Consider the following 20,702-nt stretch of genomic DNA (forward strand, 5'->3'; position numbering starts at 1 on the left):
GTGTTGACACACAATAAGGAATGGCAAGCTTAAAAGCCCATTTTGATAAAAAGGACAAAAGCTGGGAGGTTGTGTCAAAGCTTAGCTCATTAGTTTTTTTGGGTACATGCATGTAATTTCATTTGCCTAAACATAGAGTTTGTATTTTTTCAACATTGCACCCTGTTTTGTCCCACTTCTCAAGAATCACTGAAATAACAAACTGTAATGTCACAATTTAGCACTACCTGAACATAAATGTTGCCCTTTTGGCCTGCAAATCTGTCAATGACTACGTTTACATATTCAGCATATTCTGATTAAGGTCCATATTCCGTTTGAGACAATATTCCAAATAAGGTGTTTACATGCGCAGCAGCTACTGGGATATTCCCGTTTACATGTCAGCATATTCTGTTAGTTAGGGGTTCAAGGTTGTTGGCATCTTCTGATACAGTTGTGAGTGGACGACTATTCAATATTGCTTCTACTTCACATGACAGTGGAAAGACTTTCATCATCAAGGGCTTGCTGCTTTGTGATGGTTAGCAATATTCTTTTCAATTATCTTAGGACTGACATTATGTGGTTCCTACCACTGTGTCCAGTTTGTATGTGAATGTGTTCAAGAATCAAGTTGGATACATGGTGCTGTTTGGGCAAAATGGCAGGGTGTTCTGTTTCTTCAGGCATTGCCAGTCTACTGAGTGCCACTAACTCTTAGCACTCCATGTTCCAATTTTGGATCCAACTTAAAGATTGAGCTGTCTTTCTTAACATTTGAGATGCCTTTCTTCAGGGTTGCAATCAACAAAACATTGCGTTAATGGATCATTCTGCTGGAATGGTAGCTTGTTTTGATGATGACCATCTTTTGTCTACTGGTAGGTCTTCTCTGGGAAGTCATGATTGTGCTGCTAAATCGTAAGGTAATTTAAATTCACTACTGATATGGGGTTACTGAAGATGTGACTCGGACTATTATGTCAGGGCTGTCTTTGTATAATGTTCCATTCACAACCCATCCAAGCTTGGTTTCACCTGCATAAGGCCCTTTTCCTTTACTGTTGATCACTTTCCAGGGCTCCATCAACTGTGGTGCATCACTTCCTATCAATAGGCCAACATCTAAATAAATCGGGACTAACTTCACTTTTTTTAAGTAGTCCCACTCATTTATTGCCTCTTGTGTAGGAATATCTCTGCTTAAAGGAATACTTCCCCCATATTGAACCTGCGTTCTATCATTATAAAATGGCTATTTATATGTAAGGAAAGAGGTTTGTCTTGACTCACTCTTCACATGGCCCAGCTTTCCTGATATCCACACCCCACATTTTACATAGCGACCTAGGGAATGACGCATTTCGCGTCATTCCCTAGGTCGCTATGTTGGGCCCGGAGACTACAGACCCTCTAGTTCCGCACATTTGTATGCCAACCAATAAGGAATGAGGGAGGCGGGACCTCCCTCACGAGATGTAAACAGAAGGTCCGCCATGTTTCTTCCCCGCTAAGCGACAGAACTAGACAGACACAAACCTACGACCATGGCAGAAGCAAACGTTCAATTGGATATGACCGAATTGGATTTTTTTAATCTAATGTTGGATTCGGACATTCAGGGCTATTTGTTCGAGCCAGAATATAGCGAGGAAGAGTTGAGAGTAATAGAGGAGGAGGAGGCTGCTGCTGCAGCGGCTGCAGCAGCGGCAGCCTCGCTTGTTGCAGAAGAACCGGAGCGAGCTGGGGTGAATTGGTGGTGTACTTGTTTGCTTTGTTCGCCAATGGACAATAATACAGAATCGCTGTGCTGCAGCGAATTTCAACGATGCCAGTTTCTTCTGGACGAAATGGCGGAATCTGGCGAGGACGGGGCGATATGTGTTACATCTCACCCAGGCTTTATGGCTCATCTCAACAGATATGTTTTGGATACGTACTTCCAGACACCGAAACTCAATTGGAGACGCCAGCCAAGGCCCGCCGGGAGAAACGGACGTCTGAGCATAGAGTAAGTGGGGTTTTTTTTTTACTAACAAAGCTATTTAAAAGTGAACACATTGGCTACAATACAGTTTTGAGTCCCGGAGTCATGACAATGCAGTTATCTAAAGTAGCCAATCTTATTGGCAGAGCATAGGCTACGTTACGTTAGCTTGATGTGCGTGTAATGCTACTCAAGGCACAAGCTACAAGATCTTATTTGATAATGTTATTCTACTTCTTTCTTAGACAGTATCGGCTCACCGCCTACCGCCACTTCCTGGAGTGGATCTTGAAAGGCGAGAAACTCGGCAGAGGCAACCGCCTTGTTTTGCCAACGTGTGTTGTCCAGGTCATCAGGACAACATATCCATCACAAGACGGACAGTACCGTGGCTACCAAGAAGAATTGGACAGTCAGGACGAGCTGTGATTATTGTTGACATAGCTACACGTTTATTTTTTGTACAGTTTCTATTTTTTGGACTAATAAAACTTCAAATTCATGTTGGTTGTTGTGCTTTGTTTATTAAACCATGTCATGATGTAACTATTATGTGAGGGATAAACATAAGTATTGCAAAGGGTAAATAGTCAATAATGCTTAGCTTTTCTTACACCATATTGCTGTGTAAAACATGTGCTCATTCTTTATAATTTTCATATTACTGCACCCAATTTTCCCAAAATAGGAAATAACAGAAATGTTCAAATAAACATGAATGCTTTTGATCTTTATCAAATCTGCAAACTAATATAATTTCCTGTGGAAGGAAGTGTCACACATACAGAGGAATGACACTTATACTAAAGTAGGCCTACTGTATAAGATAATCATTGATTTATAGTGGGGAGAAATGGTTCAGTACAAATACTTGATATGCTGAGCTGCTGTGATTAGCAAATGTTTTTATGCTGTGCAGTAACAGTCATCTTTTATGGATACATTCATACAGTATATGATGGCTGTATGCTGAACCTGTTTTGCACCTTTGTGATTTATACCACATAAATAGTCCAAACTAAGAGTCCAAGGTAAAAACAAAATATATTTTATTCACAAAGGAAATAGGGGAAGGTGGGGTGATTTGTGCGTTTTGGAAGTTGCAAAACCCCTTGTTTCTAGAAAACCGTGGAAGAAATTGGAAATGTGACCACATATTTAAGAAGAGCCATCCATTTGACTCATCCCGTAAAGAAGGGAGACACAAGGAATAAGATATAAGCACATTTAAGCTCAAAAAACTGTGTTTTGCCTTTCAAAGTAAAATTTCCATGATCAAGGTTTTTTGATTATTGTGTCTGAACAATTATAGACACGTTTGAAAACATTTGACACATGTTTTAGTGCTTTGGTATGCTACACTTTGAGTCTATATAGTTAGCACAATGTCAACCCTAAATTGCTGCATCATGTCTATTATCCAATATTCTGGGGATGGGGTGATTCGTGCGCAAGGGCCTGGGTGAGTTATAAGTAAGTAAGTAAGTAAAATGTATTTATAAAAGCACATTTATGACAGTTTGCACTGTCCAAAGTGCTGTACATAATGCATTCAGTAGGTAAACAATGAAGGTACAATAACAATAACCAAAATAAAAGACGTAAAGCCCATACATCCACATAAACACAGATAGTAGTGCAGAGGTAAGATAGTTAATGGGGAGGAAACACCAGGGTGTACATATGGGTTTTGAGCCTTGATTTAAAGGCAGAAATGTAGGGGGAATCACATTTGTCAGGTGGCAGTTGGTTCCACAAGCACGGAGCAACTAGTGCAAAGTACATTTCTGAGAGTTGTGCCAGTGGCATGGCTGTATACGCTGGTCACCAAAAGAAAGTGATTGTCTACAGTAGCTCAGAAGAGAGTGACATCTCAATTCCACTTAACGACACCACTGATGAGAGTTCAGATGGCCAGAAAGATGATGATGGTGACTTTGTCATTGTGACACAATGACGCACAAATCACCCCACTACGTGGGGTGATTTGTGCGTCAAGACAACTTTTTTTCCGAAAGCTATATTTCTTAAACAGTTTATTCCAGATCCAAAGTTTTTATTGCCAGGGATGCACAACATCCTGAAATATATGTACATATTTGAGTTGGAGACATAACTGTCAAGGCCTCACTTTAAAATCACTTTGAGTAAAAAGTTGCACAAATCACCCCACCTTCCCCTATACCAATATATAAACATTACAAAGCTTTGATTAAAAACAAATGCTTTAATATAAAAGATAAGTTTAAATAACATGTACAATGTAGCCGTAAGGTTAAATATAAAGCCATGGAAAAAATTAATAGACCAGTCTGTTTTTTTATTAAATCATTATCTCTACATTACTTCTCAAAAATGCTCTAAATGAGCATTTTTTTTATTGTGAATTTGGTAGAAATGTTGTCAGTATTTTATATTATAAAATCAAAATGTTCATTTTACTCTAAGAAATGCCTCTAAAGAGTGTAACAAGAGACACTGAACATTCAGAGTGGTCTCTTCGGCAGAGTATTCATATCAAAGCAGTTATGTTTCTATTGTCCAATATCACAAATAGTCTTTTGCTTCAGTGGGCTTCACATTCGATGCATGATGACTTGAGAGGAAAGACTGGATCCACACCATCGCCGCATCTCCACCAGGAAAACCTAGAAGAGGACAGATAGAAAAACCAGTGAGCGAGGCAAAGTGAACATAGATAGTGAACATGTTGGAGAGTAGAAATAGTACTATCCTGAGGTTGTTGAAATTCAGATGTCCCTCTCAAGGCGGCTTCCAAACAGCCACTGAAGCCTCCTTTGTTGGTTTGGGCACTAGTGACAAAAATACATTTGACATGCTGTTACTTTTTCATAATAAATACTCTAACCATTCAGCTAAATCAATGAGTGAAGCAAAGTGAACATAGATAGAGTGAACAGGTTGGAGAATAGAAATAGTACTATCCTGAATGATGAGATTCAGCAGATTTTGAGGTTGTTGAAATTCAGATGTCCCTCTCAAGGCGGCTTCCAAACAGCCACTGAAGCCTCCTTTGTTGGTTTGGGCACTAGTGACAAAAATACATTTGACATGCTGTTACTTTTTCATAATAAATACTCTAACCATTCAGCTAAATCAATGAGTGAAGCAAAGTGAACATAGATAGAGTGAACAGGTTGGAGAATAGAAATAGTACTATCCTGAATGATGAGATTCAGCAGATTTTGAGGTTGTTGAAATTCAGATGTCCCTCTCAAGGCGGCTTCCAAACAGCCACTGAAGCCTCCTTTGTTGGTTTGGGCACTAGTGACAAAAATACATTTGACATGCTGTTACTTTTTCATAATAAATACCCTAATCATTCAGCTAAATCAACCAACTGTGAGTAAGCAGGGAAAATTATAATTGTATTAATTGTGCCACTTTTACTACAAACCTGTGGTTGTGGCCTGCATCCTCTTGACCGTTTTCCATTTTGCACCCCCTTCATCTCATTCCCTGGCGTTTGGGAGGAACTTGAGCTCTATCTCTCTCTTGGTTGTCCATTGATTTAAATGATGATGTCCACTTTAAACCGTTTTGAACAGACCCAGGCTCCGTTTATGCAAGCTCTAGGTACTGTCAATGACGATTCCACCTTTCCTATCCTAGGATAACTATTCTCACCAGTATGTTTGAACAGGGCCATCTGTTCCATGTCTTTGAACACAGAGTTTACAGGCATGAGAGTAGAAATAATTCTATCATGCAGAGTGATGCAGTGGATTTTGAAGTTGTTGAAATTCAGAAGATTGTCCATGGTCAAATGTCACTCTCAGAAGCGGCTTTTAAAAGCAGCCACTGCAGCGTCCTTTGGTGGTTTGGCCACTGGTGCAATGTTGGGTGGCAGTGCAGGCTGGGGCAGGGCAAGGGAGGATGTTGGAACCTTGTATAGAATGTTTCGGTTCCGTCTTCTGTCCAAGACACTTAGGACAAGAGTGTCAATGAACTGGTAGGTGTGTGGATTGAAAATCTTCTTCAAGACCCACTGCTTGGATCTCTTGCAATACACCTGGTTGGAGCGTGGTTCTCCTGCAAAATAAATGAAAAATTATTATAGATAAAGACTGAAAAAGAAAACATTTGACATGAAGTACTTTTTAAAAATAAATACCAAACTAACCAAACTGAGTAAGCTGTGAAAATTCTATTCTCATTTATAGTGCCACTGTTTCTACAAACCTGTATTGGTCGTGGCCTGCTCCCTTTTCACTATGTTTTCATTGTGCTCCATAATTGCGAGATGACCCCTTTCTCTCATTCCCTGGAAAGAAAATCCCTGGCGTTTTGGGAGGTACTTGAGCAGGGCACTGTGAAATACCTCTAGTGAACCTGTATGCAATAAAATAGATTGAAAAGATTATGAAAATTAAAACATAATCATTAGGGAGTTATTTTGTAAAGGAATCAAGCTTGTAAGGAGAACTAGGATATACTCACCAGTGTGTTTGAACAGGGCCATCTGTTCCAAGTCCTTCGTCAGCCTTTTGTCATTGACCAGCAATGAGAGATTTTCAAACACAAGAGAATCCTTCTTCATCCATTTGCGAGTGCGCAGCTCCTGGGCTGTTAGAGGCGCATGTTCACACTGGTGTGTTTGTCCGTCCTCATCTTTCCATTCATGCACATTACAGACGTGGTGTAGAACGGACTGCCATGTCCTTTTCACTTTCTGTATGAAACAAGTATTATGTACAATTATAAGACTATACTATAATTTTTCTCAAAAAAAAGAGTATCACTCACAGATGAACAAATCCTTACCTCTGGATCACCCTTGCTTGATGCACAGGCATACCACATGTGGTTTATGATTGACCTATGAAAGCAAAGAAAATTAGTAATTTGGAAACTTGCAAAAAAATTAAAGCTTGGCACTTTAAAAAACCAACACTGACCTGCTCCATGCACCGAGAAATTCGTTCCCTTTTTTCCTTCCTTTAGTCTGTATCTTCTTCCTGAAACCTGAATTAATAAATGAAAAAGAAGGTTGGTTACCTCACAACGACATTTGTTTAATTAATTTTTGCATTCATGTACAGTACAGCCAAAGCCAATCTTTTTATCTTTAATATATTTAAACCACTCTGGGCTGAGTGCTGAGGCTGCAAAGCTCTGGACATGAAGTGTGCATGGGGGGGAGGGAGGGGCTGGAGAATTGCGTAGGATTGTATTTGGGAGTTTGTGTACAGTTAAAGCAAAATAGACGTACCTTTCGCAGTATGCCAGATGTCAAACTCATGCTGGACATCAGGGAACTCTTCTCTCATGATCTTCCGTATTGATGAGGAGTGGTCTGTGGTTAGCACCTCAATATCCAAGCCTTCACCCTGGAGCTCCCTCATGCCCCTCTTGAAACCGAGTGGTTCCATGGCAACAGAACTGCCAGCTTCTGTAGACTAGAAAATAAAGTTTAATAGTTACTTGAATTGAATCACAATTTTTACAGCAGTAATTGTGTTAATATATTATTATTTTCCACTGTTTATCTTTTATTTACCTGCAGTAGTTCTGTGTGAAGAATTTCCTTGGTGTCATCTAACATGAAGGTATAATGGCAGTACTTTGCACTGAAACCTGGTGTGTCGCATCTGCCATCACCTGCCAAGTGTAGCCTCTTCCAATCGAGCTGTTCGAGGTACACTCTGGCCAGGATGTCTTTTCTCTGTTTTTGATAGAGATCTTCAATGGCAGGGTGCAAGTACGCCTTCTGCATCTCATAGAATGTTGTCTCTGAGATCATTTGAACTTGCATGGTCTTGCACCAGTCCGACAGTTCAGTATACGTGCCACCTTTGAACAGAACAGCTGCTGCTGAGAGGAGGTTCACTTCTGCCATTCCCCTTACGTCAGGCGATGAAGACCAAGTCCCTGAATGGCCAACAAGACATGTCCACTTCACCTTCCGTTGCGCCCCACAGTCAAAGACAGATTTTGATGACACTGGATTGCCGCACATCTGACAAAATTTGAAAAGGGACATCAAGCAGGACTCATTGACAATGATCTTCTTTTCATCCCAGTCCTTGTTGCTTTCATCTTCTGATGATGATGATGACGTTGATGTGGGGGTGACAGTTGTGTCGGGCTTGTAACTTTCATCTGCTTCACCGATAGTGCTAAAGCTTGAATCAAGCGTCCCAGGTGTGTCTGGGCACGATGTCTGTGAAACAAAGAAGAGGTTTATTTTTAATAGGAAAGCTGACCAATTATATTATTATTTGTCCTTTAGAATGATTATTTGAGTTATAAAGTGTTATCTTGTATAAGTATCATATTGGCAAAATATGTGATTTCAATCATTTGAATTCCTGAAACTCACAGGTTGTCCTTGGTCAGAGCGAAGACTTTTTACTGGTGTAGATGTCAAATGTAAAGTGCCAGTCTTCAGCGGGATGGAGGATGCAGTCAGAGTCAGTGCGCCAGTGTCCTGTAATTACACATGCATATAGTTTGTCATGTTTTTGGTACCATTGAAGAACTAATTTTACACCTAAACCAAACCAATTTATTCTAGAGACACACACACATAGAACGTCTGGCTGTTGATCATTCAATGCTAATTTGACACACACACACACACACACACACACACACACACACACACACACACACACACACACACACACACACACAGACAGAACGTCTGGCTCTGGATCACTCGATGCTAATTTGAGACTGGGAGTCACCAGGAATGATGCAAATTAAATGGGTCTTCTTTGAAACGCTGATGAAGTCTAGGGTGTTGCCCAACACCTAAGGTAGGCTATCCCATAGACATTATAAAGGCATTATAATGTCTATGGGCTATCGCAGGGGTGGCCAACCCGCGGCTCGCGAGCCGCATGCGGCTCTTTGCCCAGCTTCGTGCGGCTCTTCAGTTCATATCAAATTATGTGATTATCATTTTTTTTTTTTTTTTTATACTTTTTTTATACCTATGTGTGTGCATGTTCGCAAACGTTTCATGCGACTCTTACGTTCGTTTTACATGTTGTCTATTATTTCATTTTTTATTTTATTAATGTGTAGGCCCTATGTGTAGGCCTATGCCTGTTCGCAAATGTTTAATTGAGGACGCAACATAACGTTCGCAAACGTTTGGTGCGGACGCAACATAAAACTGCCCGCTCAGCTTGGAGGGAGGTTTTCCGTGAGTAAACTATTTGTGTCAAGTTCGCTCCGAAACAGAGTGGGAGAGTTCATATTTTTTGTTGAACGTTATGGCAGGCCATTCTGCCTTATATGCCAGGTGTCATTTGCGCATTTCAAGGCTTCAAATCTTCGGCGCCACTTCAGCTCTCTCCATGCTAAAAGTAAGTCCCACAAAGCAACATGCATAGTAAGAGAAAAACGCTATTTTAAATTGTTATATTTTTGTTTGTGGACTTGGTTGAACTGAGAGTTTGTGTGTGAGGCAGTGCACACAATGTTCATTGTTGAAAATGACTGCCCTGTCGTCTTTAGTACTGTAGGAGTCCAGTCCTGTCATTATCACAGGGGCGGCCTTAACGATCTGGGGGCCCGTTTCAAGTCCTAGTGTGGGGCCCCGTTTTTTTTTTTTTTGTTTTTTTTTGTTTTTTAATAAATAATGCATGTGCAAGCTCCCCGCGAAAATAAAAACGCCCCCCCTGAAATCTTACTGGCCACCCCAGTGCCCCCCCCCCTCCCCCCAGTTCAAATGTTATTTTTTATATTAATTTTATTTTTTCAATTACATTTTTTTCCTGATATGTATCCTAGTTCAGAGATGATATGTATTTTTTTTTTTTTCTTAACTTTTTTTGATAGGTAGTTGCCAAGTTCATCACACAAACACTCCAATCCACTGATATGAGATCAGTTTGCAATTTTCAATTATTAAATTAATGGTAGGACTGTGGCCACTAGAACTGGTCTCTGGTCAGCAAAGGTCTTGAAAACAGCATAAGTGTGCTTGTGACATGCGTGCCACCCATGCATGTGTATAGGCACGTGTCCCAGCAGATTTTTTAAATCTGAATAAAAAAAATAAAGTTTTAGTTAGCGAGTGTAACATGTTCTTAGCAAGGGCAGACTTTCATAAATAAAGGTTTATTTTTTTAGCAAGATATTTGGTCAAAAGCTAGTGGTCATCCGTCCCTCTGTGCAGTTGTTAGGCATCTGGCTGCTAGCAAGTTATGTTGTCTTGCTAATTTTACTATTCATCTGAGCTGAAATAAATATTGACTTTTTCCTTTATTATCTTCGCCAGAATGCATCAGAATGCTTAGATTACATGTTAAAAACACAAAAAAATCTTCTGGGGGGGGATGCCCCCAGACCCCCCTTCAGGGGTTTAGTTTTCTGACAAACATTACAATGGATACTAACATGATTTGGGCATTTGGGATTATAAATCATCTTTGAATTGGTTGTACAGCATATCACATGCTATTCATTCAGGGGTGCGATGGCCACCCCACTCTAACTCTGTGACCCACCTTGGCCACCCCCAGTCAAAATTTCCTGAAATCGCCACTGTGTGTACCCGTGTGTACGTTGTGGCTCTTTGCAGTAACACAGTAAAAAATGTGGCTCTTTGTCTCTGACTGGTTGGCCACCCCTGGGCTATCGCCTCACACCTTCGGTGTCTGATTCACAGCAGGTCCTTACAGGCCCATAACACATTATGATGAGGAAATACACATACATACTCACAAAAAATGAACTTAGGGACAAGAATAAAATGAAAATACATTTGCTTCCACAACACACACACACACACACACACACACACACACACACACACACACACACACACACACACACTCTCTATACTGTACACACACACATAGCTTACCACAATGCTTGACAGTGTGTCTTGGGAAGTAGATTGTCTTGTAATTGACCTCCTGATCCCAAAATCCCAGCAGCTGAAGCAATCGGATTCTAAAATGTCACCAGAAAGACAACAGTTGTTATTATATCACTCACTGGAAATGATAGCCGGGTCCTTCCTCGTAATTGTTTCTGCCCCCGGAAAATCACAACAGTTCACATGAAATTAATGGAATTCACCTGATCTTTAAACATGAAATAAGTATTACACATTTTTACAAAAGTTAGTGAGGTAAACCTATAACCTGAAAACCTTGTTTTCTTTGCCTCGAGAACAGACGTTTATAACAGCGAAAATCAAAGCAGCTTTACTTTGTTTTTGAACAAGCTTAGCAAGTTTCCCCGATAGCAGCAAAAGTGTAATTTGTAAACAGAAATATAGTAAAATATGACGAGAGTCTCACCTGAAGGCGAATCCGTTTAGCTGCGGTAGGAGCATGAGAAGGACCGGCCTGTTCGTCCTCTTCTAACGGGGCCACAGCGAAGACAGACGGAACAGCTGTTTCTAAAAGAGTAGGCCGGGTCCACTTCATGCCGGCCAGATATCCCTTAAAGTCCTCTTGTTTGAAATGGAGACTGCACACTGTTTTTATTTTTAGCTTTTCAATACCGGCGTCTTCTCCGATGTTGGGATGTTTTATCGCCCGTATCCATAACTTGCAACGCGCACTGTCTTTTACCGGAAAAGCATGAAAACTAACAGTCTGTCCCTTCCTAGACTTTTCATTGCAACCGGGTACAATACAATATCCCGGCATGTTTGCGTTGTGAAAGACCGTGAAAAACCAAAAGCAGAAGTCTGAACAAGTCAACGTATCACAGGGATATGTTTACACAAAATTCCCCCGCCACACCACTTTTATAACAGATCCTACTTCCGAGTCCAGACGGAAACAGGGGGCGGGGCAGCAAGCTGGGAGCGAGCGTGGTGCATTGTTGGAGTTGGAGGATTTATTACATTTGAGCTAGAGGGAGGCAGAGAGACCATAAAAACACTCTTTCTGCCTTTTCTCAGGCTAGGATGAACCGATTTCAATTTTTTTTTCACATTTATACTACATAAAATGTAAGACATCGTATAACCTTCATGTTTCCACCGGGGGAGTAATTCTTTAATGGAATTTTGTCTTTGACGTACGTAGTTTCATGAAGTCACATTTTTCAAAACTTGATATTTCTAGAGCAGATATCATGTCAACAGGGTGATTCTCTCTTGACCTAAAGTTCTCAGCAGGATGTTTGTCTTTCTTCCCTTGGCATGCAGGTGTTTCTTCAGAGACTCTGTACAAAAGCTTTACGTGCTCCCTGGGTCCAGAAAGGCGTAGGTTTGCACACCACTGTTAGATAGTTAGGGGGCCAAGCCCGAGTAGGGCCTGGGACCGCGTTTTGCAGAGCAACGCGGTTCCCAAGCCCTGCGGAGCAGGGAACCCTATTGTTCTTGTAGGGATTATTAGGGGGCCAAGCCCGAGTAGGGCCTGGGACCGTGTTTTGCAGAGCAACGCGGTTCCCAAGCCCTTCGGGGCAGGGAACCCTATTGTGTTTGTTGGGCCTTTTATTATTCTACGACCATCGGAAGACCAAACGCTAGCGCTTTAAAGATTCGATTTTTCGATATGGAACATTTCTCCTTCTTTTTATTTAAAATGGTGCTGCAGCCCAAACCGTAAAGGGCTGGGACATGCCACTTGCATGACTAGATCCAGGTCCATGCCTGGTACGCAGACAAAAAAATTCAGACATCCCGGCCACTAGGTGGCGCTACAACAAAGGAAAACGCGTTTTGGGCTATAACTTCCACACCAAAAGTCCGACAGTCAAAAGACACTTCACATCCACAGATGCCCACAAGTCAGCTGCATCTTTTGAGATAGGCCACGCCCATTTGCGATAGAATGGATTTTTTGCTACGTCGCAAAAACTGTGTCAGTCACCAAAACATACTCCTCTTACAGTTTTCACCCGATTTGGACAAAACCAAAAGCATTATGCTCTACTGACTCCCACAAGAAGAAGTTGGTCAAATTTTTCTACGACCATCGGAAGACCAAACGGTAGCGCTTTAAAAATTTGCGATAATCCCTTAAAAAAAAAAAAAAAAAAAGGGACTTTCTTGAACCTCAAGGGAGACTATCATGGGGCATACCTGAGTCTATAAAAAAAATATGGCCAAGAAACTTCTATGTATGCCGGACTTATTAAAAAAAAGAGTTTTTAATTTTTTTTGCCTGTTTTCGCCATTTTCTAAGTCTTTAGGCGGGAAAATGGGAAAATTCAAAAAAGTGTCTTTACAATGGAGAGCTTGACAGTTTGATTTTGCTATAACTCGCCAACCACACATCGCACATTCAAAAACTTGACATCCACTTGTTTGGTACATTGAGCTGCATCTTTCCATCTAACGTAGTTTTGCGAATGTCATCCATAGGGGGCGCCAAAACCACAAAAAGCAAAGAAAACGCGTTTGGGGCTATAACTTCCACACCGAACATCCCACAGTCAAACACTTTATATCCACAGATGCCCACAAGTCAGCTTCATCTTTTGAGATAGGCCACGCCCATTTGCGTATGGGATTTTTTTCGCTACATCGCAAAAACTGTCAGTCACCAAAACACACTCCTCCTACAGTTTTCGCCCGATTTCGATGAAACCAAAAGCATTATGCTCTACCGACTCCCACGAGCAAAAGTTGTGTAAAGAATTTTTCTACGACCATCAGAAGACCAAGCGGTAGCGCTTTAAAGATTTGCACATTAGCTACCTTGTACCAAACTGCTCCTAAATCCATAACGATTCATCCTATTAACACCAAACTTCACACATGTGTTTGTCCTATGGTTCTCAGGTTGGTTCTACTTTTTCCTTAAATTGCTCCAAAAGGGGGCGCCAAAAACACACTTGAGCATCTTTCTCTGCGATTTTTTTGCCTTTTGGTCTATAACTCCCAAACCAAACATCCCACATTCAAAAACTTTACATCCCCGGATTCCGTGAAGCGAGGGGCCGGCGCCGCGGACGACGACGCCCGATCCCGAGTCGTGTGGGAGGCTTGGCCCCCGTTCACAACTGCTTGCAGTTCTAGTTTTATTTGAACCAGGTTTCGTTTAGAGTCATATCTTCCAATATCCTTTTGCATTTCTTCTTTATCCTTTGATGCTTCAACAGTGTCGATTTCAGTACGTTTCAGCAATGTCTGTTTCCAAAGCCAGAGCCTCCTGTCTAGCTTGAAATTTATCACAAATTAAATTCTTCGTCTCACAAACATTTGGATCCAAAAACAATCCACGCACTGTACACAATGAAATCCATTCAATCCTCAGTTGAGTTTTTCAACTTCTGTTCTGGCTGTTTACTTCAATTTTAAAACATAAGCCAGTCGGAGACGAGTTTGATGGTTGGCCTCGTTCATGATTTCTCATTTTTACAGGTCTGGAATCGCTCAATTGACAAACGTTACGTCACTTGAAGGCGGGTGTCTGTTGAAGTTTAAAACTATTGGATCTGCCCAGTGCCACTCTGGATCTGCAAACCAATCGCATAATGTTTGGTTGTGACTTATGTCATGCACCAGCTTCTGACTACAACTGAAACTGGCACATGATCTCAACGTCATTGTTCTCAGCCACTCCCTCTGTTCGCTGATTGGACCGTCAAAAATCTGGACAGAGAAAACCTGTGAATATACCGCAGGCCCAGACTGACTACTGAATGGAAATGAAAATTAAGCGGAAGTACGTAGGCGGGTGGTGCCAGGCTAGGCTTAACGTGGGTAAACAAAACAACTCAAATCATTCAAAGTATCAAATCAAATAAACCCTAATAAATCAAATCAGCACAAACAAAGAGTGTGCCTTAATTAGTTTCGGTGGCTGAAGAGCTTGCATTGAAAAACTATTTCTCTGTGTGGCATCTCTTGCCGTCTCGCACAACTGGTATAATTAACCTTTCAAAATGTGATGACGTCATTGGCTGACGTTGGTCACAGCTCACTTGGCTGGAAATATTCTAATAAAATAAATAAACAAAAATGGCTCCAACAGTGACATTTTACTGCATGTTCGAAATATGGCTAAGTCAAGAGACTTGTCTAACAAGCAAAGACAATATATGATTTCCTTGCACAAACAAGACAAATGATACAAAAAGATAGCAAAGGCACTGAATGTTCCTAGAGATGGAAGAATTGTTCACAAGTTCAAAGGTAAAAGAACAGTGGCTTCACTACCTGGACAAGGCATGAAGAAGAAGCTTTCAACGGCTGCCACCAGAGTCCTGAAGAGGTGACTGCAAAAGACTTGGTAGCAGCACTCAATGATGTTTCAGTTTGCACAGTAAAACATACTTAATGATGAAGGTCTCCATGCGCGAACACCAAGACGTACACCACTATTGAGCAAAAAAGTCTGCTGCAATATGCTCACAACCACATACAGTGGAGGAAATAAGTATTTGATCCCTCACCGATTTTGTAGGTTTGCCCACTTACAATTAAATGAACGGTCTATCATTTTAAAGCTAGGTTTATTTTAACAGTGATAGACAGAATTTCAAAAAGAAAATCACATTTAAAAAATATATTATTTTGCATTTCATTGAGTGAAATATGTATTTGATCCCCTACCAACCATAAAGAATTCTGGATCCCACAGATTAGTCCTTGTGCTTACAAAAAGTATTCCTAATCTCAGCTAGTTTCCTGTATAAAACACACCTGTCTCAGCTTGTTACCTGTATAAAAGACACCTGTCCACAGAGTCAATAAATCAAACTCCAACATCTCCATCATGGGCAAGACCAAAGAGCTGTCTAAGGATATCAGGGACAAGATTGTAGACCTGCACAAGGCCGGAATAGACTACAAGACCATTGGAAACAACTGCGATTATCCGAAAATGAAAGAAACATAAAATGACCATCAATCTCCCTCGGTCTCGGGCTCCATGCAAGATCTCACCTTGTGGGGTATCACTGATGATGAGAAAGGCGAGGGATCAGCCCAGATCTACACGGGAGGAGCTTGTTTATGATCCCAAGGCAGCTGGGACCACAGTCACCAACCATTGGTAACACACTATGCCGTAATGGATTGAAATCCTGTAGTGCCCGTAAGGTCCCCCTGCTCAAGAAGGGACATGTACAGAACCGTCTGAAGTTTGCCAATGAACACCTGAACGACTCAGAGAATGCTTGGGAGAAGGTGATGTGGTCAGATAAGAACAAAATCAAGTTTTTTAGATCATAGTGACTCGCCATGCTTGGAGGAAGAGGAATTCTGACTATGACCCCAAGAACACCATCCCCACAGTCAAGCATGGAGGTGAAGCATTATGCTTTGGGGGTGTTTCTCTGATAAGGGGACAGGTGGACTTCACTGCATCGGTTCACATCCTGGGCTCTGCAATGTTGAAAAAATACAAACCCTACCATGAAATACTGGGTGACAACCTCTTTCTCTCAGCCAGGTCCGTTTAAAATGGGTTGTGGATGGGTCTTCCAGCACGTCAATGACCCTAAAAATACAGCAAAGGCAACAAAGGAGTGGCTCAAGAAGAAGCACATTAGCCAGTCTCCGGACCTTATTCCAATAGATCTGTGGAGGGAGCTGAAGCTCTAGCGACAGCCTCAAAACCTTAAAGATTAGGAGAGGATCTGCAAAGAGGAGTGGTCCAAATATCCTCCTGAGATGTGTGCAAACCTGGTCATCAACTACAAGACACGTCTGACCTCTGTACTTGCCAACAAGGGTTTCTCCACCAAGTACTAAGCAATGTTTTGATAGGGGATCAAATACTTATTTCACTCAATGAAATGCTAAATTATTTCTATCTTTTTTTATGTGATTTTCTGGATTTTCTTTTTGATATTCTGTCAATCACTGTTAGAATAAACCTAGCATTACAATTATAGACCGTTAATTTCATTGTAAGTGGGAAAACTTACAAAATCAGTGAGGGATCCAATACTTTTTCCTCCACTGTATACAGTATCTCACAAAAGTGAGTACACCCCTCACATTTCTTCAAATATTTCATTATATCTTTCCATGGGACAACACTGAAGAAATGACACTTTGATATAATGTAAAGTAGTCAGTGTACAGCTTGTATAACAGTGTAAATTTACTGTCGCCTCAAAATAACTCGACACACAGCCATTAATGTCTAAACTGAAGGCAACAAAAGTGAGTACACCCCTAAGAAAAAATTTCCAAATTGGGCCCAAAGTGTCAATACTTTGTGTGGCCACCATTATTTTCCAGCACTACCTTAACCCTCTTGGGCATGGAGTTCACCAGAGCTTCACAGGTTCCCACTGGAATCCTCTTCCACCCATTCATGACGACATCACAGAGTTGGTCGATATTAGAGACCTTGCGCTCCTCCATCTCCCGTTTTAAGAAGCCCCAAATATGCTCAATAGGGTTTATGGCTGGAGACACCTTTAACCTTTACCCTGAGCTTCTTTAGCAAGGCATTGGTCGTCTTGGAGGTGTGTTTTGGGTCATTATCATGTTGCAATACTGCCCTGCGGCCCAGTTTAAGAAGGTTGAGTGCACGTTTTCAGCGTCATACCAAGAGGTTGGCTTTGGAAAATAGACGTATGAATACTGCCAGCATTGCTGCAGGTCTTGAAGGGGTTGGGGGTCAACCTGTCAATGCTCAGACCATACGCCACACTCTGCATCATACTGGTCTGCATGGCTGTCGTCCCAGAAGGAAGCCTATTCTAAAGATGATGCAAAAGAAAGCCCACAAACAGTTTGCTGAAGACAAGCAGACTACGGACATGGATCACTGCAACCATGTCCTGTGGTCTGATGAGACCAAGATAAACTTATTTGGTTCAGATGGTGTCAAGTGTGTGTGTGGTGGCAACCAGGTGAGGAGTACAAAGACAAGTGTGTCTTGCCTATAGTCAAGCATGGTGGTTGGAGTGTCATGGTCTGGGGCTGCATGAGTGCTGCCAGCAGTGGGGAACTACAGTTCATTGAATGCTAACATGTACTGTGACATACTGAAGCAGAACATGATCCCCTCCCTTCATAAACTGGGCCGCAGGGCAGTACTGCAACATGATAATGACCCCAAACACACCTCCAAGATGACCACTGCCTTGCTAAAGAAGCTCAGGGTAAAGGTTATGGACTGGCCAAGCATGTCCCCAGACCTAAACCCTATTGAGCATTTTTGGGGCTTCTTAAAACAGGAGATGGAGGAGCGCAAGGTCTCCAGTATCCACCAGCTCCGTGATGTTGTCATGAATGAGTGGAAGAGGATTCCAGTGGCAACCTGTGAAGCTCTGGTGAACTCCATGCCCATGAGGGCTGGAAAATAATGGTGGCCACACAAAATATTGACACTTTAGGCCCAATTTGAACATTTTAACTCAGGGGTGTACTCACTTTTGTAACCGTCAGTTTAGACATTAATGGCTGTGTGTCGAGTTATTTTGAGGGGACAGTATTACACTGTTATATAAGCTGTACACACGCTACTTTACATTGTATCAAAGTGTCATTTATTCAGTGTTGTCCCATGAAAAGATATAATGAAATATTTGAAGAAATGTGAGGGGTGTACTCACTTTTGTGAGATACTGTATAAGCAACAGACGTTTTGGGATTCTGCTCTGTACAGCAAATCAAGCATATGCTGAAAAAAAACACCCTGGCTTCAGCGAATCATGGCAGGGGCTCGTGATGCTCTTGGGCTGCTTTGCTTCCTCTGGCACTGAAAAACTGCACTGTGACTCAAATATCGATCAAATATCAGGAAATCTTTGGAGAAAATGTCATGCCGTCTGTGAGGAAGCTGAAGCTTGGACCTTCCAAAAGGACAATGACCTCAAAGTCATACAATGCTTGGTTTCAGAAGAAGTCATGGAAGTTTCTAGAGTGGCCATCACAGACACCTGACTTGAATCACATAAAAAGTCTGTGGTGTGAATTAAAGAAGGCTGTTGTAGCACGAAAACCAACAAATTAACGTGTATGGAAGCAATTGCCTATGAGCTAAGTTTGCTAATGAACAAACCAGAAGCTGGTGACTGGCTATGCATTACGTTTGCAGCAGGTCATAAAAGGAAAAGGTTATTCGACCCCTTCATGACAAGTGTTTCAGTACTTAGTAAAGTACTGAAACACTTGTCATGAAGGGGTCGAATCATTTTGAGACTGCAGAAGTCATTAAAAGTGGCATTTTGTGTTGGATTTGAAACCACTTGTGATATTATTAATGTTAAGCAATTTGAATTGTTCTTGTTTTATTTCTTTATTGCAAACAGCTTAAAGTTTGTATATTTTGCCAATAAATCTAATTTGCAATGTTGAATATTTTAGATTTTTATACTGTATACTGAATTATACTGTATATATACTGTATATGCTTTCATTTAGGCTACCATGTTTCCGTATCATCATCATTTGCATCTTCAGTGACAGGTGTAGAATTGTATTGCATAACATATGACATATTACATTGTGGGATTAATGGCAGAAAGCCGTGTGGACACCATTTTTTTGTTTTTATGCAATTAATAGCGAATGATTTTGTCTTTATTCTGCTGAATGTGTGTTAATTTATAAGAATAGAGGTTTATAAAACAGACACTGTAAATCAGAAATGCTGATCCTTTTGTGATGTTCTTTGTCATCTCTGTTTAGATGTGCAAGTATTTCATAGCAGCACCCTGGAGCGTAGGCTCCCCATCCAGTCTCACCCACAGCAGCAGGCCATCCCTCCAGCCCCGCCCAACCAACAGGAAGTGGACAACGACGTGGTGGAGATCCTCATCTGAACCTATGACACCCCCCATAAATATCATCCAAACGAATGATTGGATGGCAGCTCCATTTGATCAACACATCTACAGACATGTAAATCATCCCAGTCCCCTCTACAAACCTACAGCTCTGAGAGGTTCTCTCGGTGTGGGTCAGTCAAACACAGACATGTGCAATTATTCAAACACTTACAGACCTACTGGAATTTAAAAAAAAAAATTCTTTATTACTTCACTAAACATTGTTCAACAACATCTTAAGAAAAAAAAAGTAAATAAGCAGAAGTGTTTTGCCCCTTACTGTTTGATTTCAGCTTCTGCCTTTTTTAAATGAGTGCATTAATATGAAGTGGTACTGGAACTTAAATGTGTAAAAGTTCATACCTTTTTTTTAACTTTTGTGATGCAACTTTGAAAGACATCTGTGCGCCTTTCACAACAAAAACTGCAAAGGCTTCTAATGTAAGTTGAATGAAACCATGTCAATATGCTTGTAAAGTTTGACCCAGTTATCATTGTGTGATGGATTTCTTTTTTATATATATTCAAAAAGATCTCTCCACACCTGAGTGGATGTGGGGTGCGTTGGAGCAAGGTGCAGTAAAGCTATAGAAAAAAACTCACTGACACTGTCTCGTTTCTCACTGATAATGATTTATTATTTGGGGCGGCAGTAGATTAGTCTTCAGGGACTTGGGTGCGAGACCGCAGGGTTGCTGGTTCAAGTTCTACACAGACCAATATTGGAGTGTGGACTAGTAGCTAGAGAGGTGTCGGTTCACATCCTGGGCTCTGCTGAGGTGACCCTTGAGCAAGGCACCGGACCCTTTAACTGCTCAGGGGCCGTATTCACAAAACATTTTAAGGCTAAGAGTAGGTCCTAACGTGCTGATTTAGGAGTAACTCTCAAAAATAAGGGGTGTTTCACTCCTAATTTTAGGACTCCTAACTTTTTAAGATAAGTGTAATTCACAAAGCATTTTAGCGCTAAAACTAGCTCCTAAATCTATAAAAAGCTAGGAGTCCTCTTAGTCACTAAGTAAGAGTAAATCACAGACAACCATTTGATGGT

At 41.2% G+C, this 20,702-nt stretch overlaps 1 protein-coding gene across 3 annotated transcripts in view; it reads left to right on the plus strand.

The window, feature by feature from the left end:
• Positions 1-20,223, plus strand: part of amot (angiomotin) — a 167,060-nt gene extending 146,837 nt beyond the window's left edge. For all 3 annotated transcript variants that reach the window (XM_080041217.1, XM_080041219.1, XM_080041218.1), the window contains one exon: positions 19,512-20,223. In XM_080041217.1, the coding sequence (XP_079897343.1) occupies positions 19,512-19,645 (134 nt within the window). In that variant the 3' untranslated portion in view covers positions 19,646-20,223. The remainder of the gene's footprint in view (positions 1-19,511) is intronic.
• Positions 20,224-20,702: the final 479 nt, after the last annotated feature.

The sequence above is a fragment of the Ammodytes marinus genome (genome assembly GCF_949987685.1).
Source record: "Ammodytes marinus genome assembly, chromosome: 14".
Lineage (NCBI taxonomy): Eukaryota > Metazoa > Chordata > Actinopteri > Uranoscopiformes > Ammodytidae > Ammodytes > Ammodytes marinus.